The sequence below is a fragment of the Colobus angolensis genome, unplaced genomic scaffold, assembly GCF_000951035.1.
Source record: "Colobus angolensis palliatus isolate OR3802 unplaced genomic scaffold, Cang.pa_1.0 Scaffold107, whole genome shotgun sequence".
Classification (NCBI taxonomy): Eukaryota; Metazoa; Chordata; class Mammalia; order Primates; family Cercopithecidae; genus Colobus; species Colobus angolensis.
The window spans coordinates 1,053,037-1,063,518 of NW_012111697.1; the positions used below are offsets into that span (position 1 = coordinate 1,053,037).

Consider the following 10,482-nt stretch of genomic DNA (forward strand, 5'->3'; position numbering starts at 1 on the left):
TTCCCACTTGAATCCCCCACAGACCCAAGGGCCCCGCAGGCAGGGCTGTGGCCTCCGGCACCCAACACAGTGCCAGACACAGGTGGGCTTATGAGGATCTGCCAAACAGGAGAGGAGTCCAGATACCCAGGAATGTGGCAGGGGAGCATACAAGCGAAGACTCTGGTTATTCAAATATTTAAGGGGAATGAATTGATGTCTTTGATTTCCTTTGAAATTGCATCATAAATAAGACAGACTGATGATATTAGCCATTACCTTCATTTTCTTTTTTTGTTTGTTTTTTGAGATGCAATTTCACTGTTTCCCAGGCTGGAGTACAGTGGCATAATCTCAGCTTACTGCATCCTCCGCCTCCTGGGTTCAAGCGATTCTCTCGTGCCTCAGTGTCCCGAGTAACTGGGATTATAGGCATATGCCACTATGTCCAGCTAATTTTTTTTTTTTTTGAGGCGGGATCTTGCTCTGTCGCCCAGGCTGGAGGGCAGTGGCGTGATCTCAGCTCCCTGCAATCTCTGCCTCCACCTCCTGGGTTCGAACAATTCACCTGCCTCAGCCTCTCAAGTAACTGAGATTACAGGTGTACACCACCACATCCAGCTAATTTCTGTACGTTTAGTAGAGACAGGGGTTTTACCATATTGGCCAGACTGGTCTTGAACTCCTGAGCTCGAGTGAGCCGACTGCTTCAGCCTCCCAAAGTGCTAGGATTACACGCCTTTAGCCATTACTTTCTTTTTTTTTTTTTTTTTTTTTGAGACGAAGTCTTGCTCTGTTGTCCAGGCTAGAGTGTAGTGGTGTGATCTTGGCTCACTGCAGACTCCGTCTCCTGGGTTCAAGCAATTCTCCTGCCTCAGCCTCCCGAGTAGCTGGGATTACAGACGCCCACCACTGTGCCCGGCTAATTTTTGTATTTTTTATTAAAGACAGGGTTTTCACCATTTCAGCCAGGCTGGTTTCGAACTCCTGACCTCATGATCCACCCGCCTCGGCCTCCCAGGGTGCTGGGATTACAGGCATGAGCCACCGCGCCCGGCCTAACAGACAGAAAAATGCACAGATGGACAAATATGTGAGGAAGCAATGCTGGCAGTGTGTTCCTGGAGGAAGTGAGTACACAGGGGTTTGCTATAAAATTCTTAGAATTTTTTGAGACGTTTGGAAACTTTTATAATAAAATCTTAGAGAAAAAAACTTTAGCTATTCTTCCAAAAACATAACCTAAACTGGTTACATGATTTAAGACAAAAAGATACTATTAATAAAAGAGGATATAAGTTTTAAATTTCAAAGCATATCCACTACAGACCCTCTTTGACTTGGCCTCTTAGGGAAGGCCGGCCTGGGTTTCCAACCTGCCTTGTCTAAGACCCAGGAGGAGCTTCAGAAGTCATTAAAGGCAACAACAAAAATCTGGCAGGAATAAAGGCACAAATTATGCACGTAGCTGGCTGAGAAGGGCCTCAGGTCACTCTGTAGATATCAACTGACTCTGCCTGTTGAGCCTAAGGCCATTGCAAGAGATACATATTCTCTATCTCCATTTTTTTCTTTTTTTTGGAGACAGGGTCTCATTCTGTTGCCCAGGCTGGAGTGCAGTGGTATGATCACAACTCACTGCGGCCTCCGACTCCTGGGCTCAAGTGATCCTCTTGCCTCAGCCTCCCAAGTAACCGGGACTACAAGCATGCGCCACTGTAAATGGTCTATTTCCATTTTAAATACTGAGTCCGGTGCCCATGGCTTTGAGATTTACCTTGAGGACAACTGAAAAGTCGACGTCTTTCGTTTCCTTCAGGCCAAGAGGAATCAGGGGAATCGTAAATGCCTCCCTATGAGGAACACAACAAGGTATGTATCAACACCCCAAACTGGACCCCTGGGTATCCCACGGCCTTGTCCCCAGCAGCCCAGCTCAGGTGTGCGCCCTCTCTTTGCCCCATCCAGTACTCACCTGGCTGATGGGCTCATTTTCCATAAGGATGACTCTAGTCATGCCCCACCCTCTGCTCCAAAACTGACCCCAGCTCCCTAACACTGCTGGACCACCCCGCCTAACACATCATGCCCCTGGTATCTTGACACTGATTTATCTTCCAGTCTCAACACCTCAATGCTTTTTTTTGAGACAGCGTTTTGCTCTTGTTGTCCAGGATGGAATGCAATGGTGCAATCTCAGCTCACTGCAACCTCCTCCTCCTGGGTTCAAGGAATTCTCCTGCCTCAGCCCCCGGAGTAGCTGGGATTACAGGCACGTGACACCACACACGGCTAATTTTTGTCTATTTTTTTAGTAGTGATGGGGTTTCGCCATGTTGGCCAGGCTGGTCTCAAACTCCTGACCTCAAGTGATCTGCCCACCTCAGCCTCCCAATGTGCTGGAATGACAGGCACGAGCCTCTGCGTCCAGCCCAGTCTCAATGCTTCTTTGAGGCAGCTGTGCTGAGAGTCTATCCTGTGCCAGGGTCTGTGCTCAGTGCACTTGCTGCTCCCACCTGGGTGTACCACCCTGCTGCCCTGCGCCTCTTTTGTCAGCTCCTCACCCCCTCCTCCTCTGCTCCCCTCAGCGGGCCCTACGGCTGTGGCAGCTCTCCAGCACCCTCCCATTCGCAACTCTGGGTTCGCAGGGGCCTCTTCTTTGTAGTATCGAGGTGTCCCACCACCAGCACAGGAGATGCTGTCAGGGCAGGAGGCCCATCTGACAGAGTGCACCTGCCTCCCAGCCCAGGACCAGACACCCTCCACCTCCTCTCCCCCAGCTGACCACTTGGTAACCACAGGTCACCCGGGGAGTGCTCCTAGCCTGCATTCCTAGGGGCAGGGCCAGCAGGAAGTGAACAGAGCTCAGGCTGTGTTTTGCAAACAGGGATTTAGCTCCCTGACCTGTAACAGGAGACCTCCTTGGGCTGCTCAGCCCAGCCCCACAAGAAGGCCAGGAAGGCTGGGCAGGGCGAGGGGACAATGCAGCTGTAAGCTGAACCTCGCTCTGTGGCACAGCTGTGCTACAGCAGGTGAGACCCATCCCGGAGGCATGGAAAGTCGGATCCTGCTGAAGGCTCCTCCAAGCTATGCAGGGCGGGAAGCCAGGTTTGCGGCTGTCCAGGCAACAAGAAGAGGAGGAGTGAGTGTCCTGAGCCGAGCTCCAGGGCACCCCAGCCCCAATGCGGCACTGACAGCGCCCTCTAGGTGACCTCGGGCCTCCCTGAGTTTTTCATCTGTACCATAAGGTTCTTTCTTTCCCGCCTACCTCCTAGCAGACTGTAAAGATCAACTGTGCTAAGAAAGAAACAATCTGCTTTGAAAACAGGTTGGTGCAGGCCGGGCATGGTGGCTCACACCTATAATCCCATCACTTTGGGAGGCTGAAGTGGACAGATCACCTGAGGTCAGGAGTTTGAGACCAGCCTGGCCAATATGGTAAAACCCCGTCTCTACTAAAAATACAAAAACTACCTGGGCATGGTGGTGTGCACCTGTAATCCCAGCTACTCAAGAGGCTGAGGCAGGAGAATTGCTTCAACCAGGAGGTGGAGGTAGCAGTGAGCCAAGATCACACCACTGCACTCCAGGCCTGGGTGACAGAGCAGACTCCATCTCCGGGAAAAAAAAAAAAAAAAAAGATCAACTACGCTAAGAAAGAAACAATCTACTTTGAAAACAGAAGAGCACAGGACCCAAATGCATAGTGTCGTGTTGAATCTGCACAGCTCTCCCTCTTCCCAATGACACAAGGCAGTGACTGGCCACTCTAGAGCCCAGGGACCACCCCAGGGGCCTTCGGTTCACTCTGTGGGAAGCCCTGTGTTGCATGTCCCTGCTCTTCGGCACAGCAAATGCGAATGTGGAACAGCCAACATTTATTACCAAAGCTTGGACCCATCTTGCCTCCTCCAGAACTTGAACTTTTTGGACAAAACACTGGAATTGACCACCAGAGCACAGGCTGCGAGAACCTTCCATTAGCTGTCATATTGACCAGGTGTTCAAAACTGCACAGGAGGCCAGGTGTGGTGGCTCATCTTCACCAGTTCCACCCCTTTGGCTCTGTGTTTGCAGGACCATCTTGTGGACCCCGGCCTGTTTCCTGAGAAGCCGAGGAATGGTGTGCTGGGGGACAGCAGAGACAAGGAGCCCATGGCCCTGGATATCACAGTCTATCAGGGGAGCAATTCCACCTGCATCCTCCAGGAGACCTCCCTGCGATGTTGACTCAGGACCCTGCTTCTGTCAAGACCAGCCTGGCCAACATGGTGAAACCCTGTCTCTACTAAAAATACAAAATATTAGCTGGGCATGGTGGCACGCACCTGTAGTCCCAACTACTCAAGAGGCTGAGGCAGGAGAATCGCTTGAACCTGGGAGGCAAGGTTGTGGTAAGCTGAGATCGTGCCACTACACTCCAGCCTGGGTGACAGAGAGAGACTCCATTTCAAAAAAAAAAAATAAAACGGGGCCGGGCACGGTGGCTCATGCCTGTAATCCCAGCACTTTGGGAAGCCGAGACAGGCGGATCACGAGGTCAGGAGTTCAAGATCAGCCTGGCTAACATGGTGAAACCCCGTCTCTACTAAAAATACAAAAAATTAGCCAGGCGTGGTGGCATGTGCCTGTAGTCCCAGCTACTCAGGAGGCTGAGACAGGAGAATCGCTTGAACCTGGGAGGCAGAGGTTGCAGTGAGCTGAGATCCCACCACTGCACTCCAGCCTGGGCAACAAAGCGAGACTCCATCTCAAAAAATATATATATATATAAAAATATAAAACAAACAGACAATAAAAACTGTATAGGAGCCCACAGGTAAGCCAGGCATGGGGCGTCACAAAGGGAAGAGCCAGCGAGGTTTCACACACTGACGCCTCCCCTCCAGCTCGGAAACCACCCTGGTGCCCTGCGGAGAACCAGCACCAGGAAACACACATTCCATAGGTGACTCAAGGTTCCTAAATCCAGGGAGCTATTTTCCGACTGAGTTTCCCCCGGGGCCCACCTACTTTTTGAGCAGTCTCATGCCCACACTGAAAAGGCACGTAAATCCTTCTCTGAACTGTCTCAAAGTTATTTCTCCTTAAAAAGAAGCATTTCACTTAGCATTTTGTTTTGTTTTTGTGTGTTTTGAGACAGGACTTCTTTCTGTTGCCCTTATTGCAGTCTCGACCTCCCTGGCTCAAGTGATCTTCCCACCTCAGCCTTCTGAGTAGCTGGGACTACAGGTGTGCACCACCATGCCTGGTTAATTTTCCTATTTTTTGTAGAGATGGGGTTTCACTATGTTGCCCAGGCTGGCCTTGAACTCCTGGGCTCAAGCGATCCCCCACCTCAGCCTCCTGAAGAGCTGGGATTACAGGCATGAGGCAAGAGGGGCACTTATTTCATAGTTGGATCTCCATTTTTGGAGATGTATTGCAATTCTGAGGGATGGTGTTGTTGGCTTTCATCTTGAAGAAATCGATTCTAAAATTGAGTTATGGAGAATGATACGATAGAGTGCCTTCAAAATTGGCCTAGGGGCCAGGCGCGGTGGCTCACATCTGTAATTCCAGCACTTTGGGAGGCCAAGGCGAGCAGATTACTTGAGACCAGGAGTTCAAGACCAGCCTGGTCAACATGATGAAACCCTGTCTCTACTTAAAAAAAAAAAAAAAAAAAAAAAACGCAAAAATTAGCCAAGTGTGATGGTACACGCCTGTAATCCCAGCTACTCAGATGGCTGAGGCACAAGAATCACTTGAACCCACAAGGTAGAGATTGCAGTGAGCTGAGATCGCACCACTGCACTCCAACCTGGGTGAGAGAAGGAGACTCTGTGTCCAAAAAAAAAAAAAAAAGGGAAATACAACCTTAAAAGGAGACTGGTATATTGCTTTGTTTTAATATGGATTTTTCTGTTTCAGTTTGTCACCTCCAGCTAGGAAACAGACTGCAGTCCAACGTAAGTACAGTGCACAGGATCTCTGTGTGGGCATAGTGGCTTCCCCTTACAGGGTCAATTTTGGCCTTAATCCCAAAAAGTATTTGTGTATACTTTTTGTTCCTTGGCAAATAAATGAGGAAATAATTAGCCAACATTGGAAATGTATTGTCCTAACAATGTCCCTTTAATGTTTCTTAGGAAAATTATGGTGACTCACTAAAATATCCTTGCTCAATGTCTGTTCAGTTGAATTTAATAACATATCTTGTTAATGTTTGCCTGTCTATGAAATGTGACTACGCAGAATTACTGAAAATTAACTATAAAATCAAAAGCATCTAACTTTTAAACTTATCTTGGTTCCTCACGTATATTTATACTAGATTTTATACTGTCTTCATTTTTTGTTTGTTTGTTTGTTTTGAGACACAGTCTCACTCTGTCGGCCAGGCTGGAGTTGCAGTGGTGTGATCTCAGCTACTGAAACTTCTGACTCCCGGGTTCAAGCAATTCTGCCTCAGCCTCTGAGAAGCCAGGATTATAGGTGTGCACCACCACATCCGGCTATTTTTTTCATTTTTAGTAGAGACAGGGTTCCACCATGTTGGCCAGGCTGGTCTCGAACTCCTGACCTCAGATGATCTACCCGCCTCGGCCTCCCAAAATGTTGGGATTACGGGAGTGAGCCATCGTGCCTGGCCTCACAAATGCCTTTTTGTCCAACACTGCAGGTATGTTCCAACAAATGGACTCATCCCTTCCAGTCTAGCACCTCGCTCAACCCCAAACCTGATGGTTCTCTCACTTCTCAAAGTGGGGGCTGCCACACCTAGTCTAGAACCCTGTCTGGCCTCTTTGTGCAGCACCCTGGATGCACGCAGGATCTCTGGCTCAGAGGCTTCTGGAAGGTGTGCTGCTCCCACTTACTCTGTGTTCTGATAGACGCCCACCGAGATGTTCAGCCCCTCCAGCTCTTCCTTGAGCATCTGCAGGTCTGAGTTGACGAAGCTCAGCTCCAGCCGCACTTGTTCCCGCACCTTTGGGTTCGTGGCCACTCTGTTCAAACAGAAGAGGGGGAGAAGTGCCCTCAGCCAGGTATCCCAGCTTCTGGGTGAGCAGACCCAATCCCCAGTCCCTGCAGGGAGGATCACAGCACGGCTTGCAGAGGAGGGTCAGGAGTGTCGGGTTAGGACAATACATTTCCAATACATTTCCAAGGTATCCCAGGGACACAGGGTGCCTGCCCAGCTTGCAGCACACCTGCCAGTACCTGGAGCTGGGGACACAGGCAATGACACTGTGAGCTGCAGACATGAACTCTATGACATCCTGCAAAAAATTAGCCTTGAAAAGAGAAAACAAAACTGCTCCCAGCTATGCCCTAAAACACCATAAGATATCCACTTGAAAAGAAATGAATGATTCCTTTTGGTAGGAGAAATCAAAATAAATAAATATAAAATTTGTTTTAAAAAAAGAAAGAAATGGATAATTAGCTGGGCATGGTGGTGCATGCCTGTAGTCCCAGGCCGGAGGATTGCTTGAGCCCAGGAGGTTAATACTGCAGGGGGCTGTGATCACACCACTGCACTCCAGCCTGGGTGGCAGTGCAAGACACTGTCTCTAAAAACTAAAATAAGATAAAATGAAATAAAATATAAAAATATATACATATAAGATAGAAAGTAAAATAAAATAAATGAATGAGAAAATGAAGGGAGAAGTAATGCTTCCCAATTCATTCTATGAGACTAGTATTAGCAACCCAAACCTAGAAACATATAAAAAGGATTATACACCATAACCAAGTGGGATTTATCCCAGGAATGCAAGGTTGGTTTAACATCTGAAAATCAATTAATATATTATATTAACAGAATAAAGGACAAAACACATGGTGACTTCAACAGACATTGAAAAAACTACATCACAAAATCCATCCCAGATTCATAATAAAACTTCTCAACAACGTAGGAATAAAAAAGAATTCATGAAATCTGATAAAAGATACCCACAAAACCCCACAGTTAATATCACACTTAGTGGTGAATGACTGCTTTCCTCTTCTCATCAGGAACAAGGCAAAGATGCCTGCTTTTGCTATTTCTAATCAATGAGGCAAACAAAGAAATTAAATGCATCCAGATTAGAAAGGAAGAAACAAAACTGTCTTTATTCACAGATGGCATTATCTTATAAATAGAAAATCCTAATGCATCCATAAAACAAATATTAGTACTAATAAATTTAGGAAGGTCACAGGGTATAATCAATATACAAATATCAATTCTTTTATTTTTTTCTCTAGACAAGGTCTCACTCTGTCACCTAGGCTGGAATGCAATGTCACCATTATGGCTTACTCCAGCCTCAGCCTCCCAAGGAGCTGGGACTACAGGTGCACACCACCATGCTGTCTAATTTTTGTATTTTTTTGTAGAGATGGAGTCTCATTATGTTGCCCAGGCTGGTCCAGAAATCCTGGGTTCAAGCAATCTTTCTGCCTCAGCCTCCCAAAGTGCTGGGATTACAGGCATGAGCCACTGTGCCTGGCCAACTCTATTTCTATATACTAGCAATGAACAATCTTGAAATTGAGAAAACCATTCCATTCACAATAGCATCAAAAAGAATAAAATATTCAGGAATAAACAAAAGAATCACAAGACATGTAAACTGAAAACTACAAAACAATGCTGGAGATATAGTAAAAGAAGAGCTATTCCATGTTATAGGAAGGCTCATTAATGTCAACATGTCAAGCCTCCTTAGTTGGTACATTCATTCATTGCAACCTCAATCAAAATCCCACTAACCTTTTTAATAGAAATCGACCAGCCGGGCGCGGTGGCTCAAGCCTGTAATCCCAGCACTTTGGGAGGCCGAGACCGGCGGATCACGAGGTCAGGAGATCGAGACCATCATGGCTAACACGGTGAAACCCCGTCTCTACTAAAAAAATACAAAAAACTAGCCGGGCGTAGCAGCGGACGCCTGTAGTCCCAGCTACTCGGGAGGCTGAGGCAGGAGAATGGCGTGAACCCGGGAGGCGGAGCTTGCAGTGAGCTGAGATCCAGCCACTGCACTCCAGCCTGGGTGACAGAGCGAGACTCCGTCTCAAAAAAAAGAAAATTAAAAATAAATAAATAAAAAATAAAAAATAAACTTACTAAGAAGCCAAGCCATAACCATCGAAGTAGCGTGGTACCGACATAAAGATAGGCAATGAAACAGAATAGGAGTCCAGGAACAAATGTTTACATTTACATAAGTAAATCTTTATAACTGATTTTAAACAAAAGTGCCAAATCAATTCAATGTGGAAAAGATTACTGTTTCAACAAATAGTGCTAAAGCAGGCTGACATCCATAGGTACGTCAGGGTCCCTAAAACCACCCCCAAGTTCAATGTTAATCTAGGACTTGCAAAAGCCATGGCTATGGTTTACTACAGCAAAAGACACAAAGCATAATGAGTAAAGGGAAAGGCACGTAGGGTCAAATTGGGAGGAGGCCCAGCCCAGACTTCTAGGGTTCCTCTCTCAGTGGAATCCCACAGACCGTGCTTAACTCCCCCAGCAAGGAGTTGTGACAACACACGTAAAATGACATCTACCAGGGAAGCTCAGAGACTCCATGTCCAGGGTTTTTACTGGAGGCTGATAGCATAGGCACCTCTGCCCGGTATGCTCCAAAATTCTGGATTCCCAGAAGGCAGGCAAGTGGTTCCACATAAACCATACCATTTGTACAAACAGTTCAGGCACAGTGAGTCAATCTTATCAGTCTGGGAATGATGAGAACACTTCTAAAATCGAAGTTTCTAGACACCAGCCAAAGGCCAGCTTACAAGCAGGGCTTTTTCTAAGGACAGCAGTTCTGGGCCTGATATGTGAACTCTTTTCTGCAAAATAGGTAAGAATTAACCTAAATCTAAATGGCACACCATTTACAAACACTGTCCAAACAGGTTATAGGCTGCAACAAGAGCTACACCTCTAAAACTTCTAGAAGAAAATACAGGATGCAATCTTCATGACCTTAGGTTGGATAAAATATTCTTAGCTATACACGAAAAGGACAATCCATAAAAAAAGAAATCGGGGACAGGCGCAGTGGTTCACGCCTGTAATCCCAGACGAGCCTAGCCAATATGGTGAAACCCCATCTCTACTAAAAATACAAACAAAATTAGCTGGGGGTGGTGGCAGGCACCTGTAGTCCCAGCTACTCAGGAGGCTAAGGCAGGAGAATCGCTTGAACCAAGGAGGCATAGGCTGCAGTGAGCCAAGATTGCATCACTGCATTCCAGCCTGGTGACATAGCAAGACTGTGTCTCAAAAAAAGAAAAAGAAAAAAGAAGGCCAGGGGCAGTGGCTCGCACCTGTAATCCCAGCACCTTGGGAGGCCAAGACAGGTGGATCACCTGAGGTTGGGAGTTCAAGACCAGCCTGACCAACATGGTGAAACTCCATCTCTACCAAAAATACAAAATTGGCCGGGCACAGTGGCTCAAGCCTGTAATCCCAGCACTTTGGGAGGCCGAGACGGGCGGATCACGAGGTCAGGA

At 47.2% G+C, this 10,482-nt stretch overlaps 1 protein-coding gene across 2 annotated transcripts in view; it reads right to left on the reverse strand.

The window, feature by feature from the left end:
* RHPN2 (rhophilin, Rho GTPase binding protein 2) overlaps window positions 1-10,482 on the reverse strand; it is a 71,667-nt gene that overhangs the window by 39,471 nt on the left and 21,714 nt on the right. The window contains exons 2-3 of one of the 2 annotated variants that reach the window (XM_011947341.1): window positions 6,840-6,968; window positions 1,757-1,832 (exon numbers count right to left, since the gene is read on the reverse strand). In XM_011947341.1, coding sequence (XP_011802731.1) covers window positions 1,757-1,832; window positions 6,840-6,968 — 205 coding nt within the window. The remainder of the gene's footprint in view (window positions 1-1,756; window positions 1,833-6,839; window positions 6,969-10,482) is intronic. The other variant, XM_011947348.1, reaches the window with a different exon arrangement.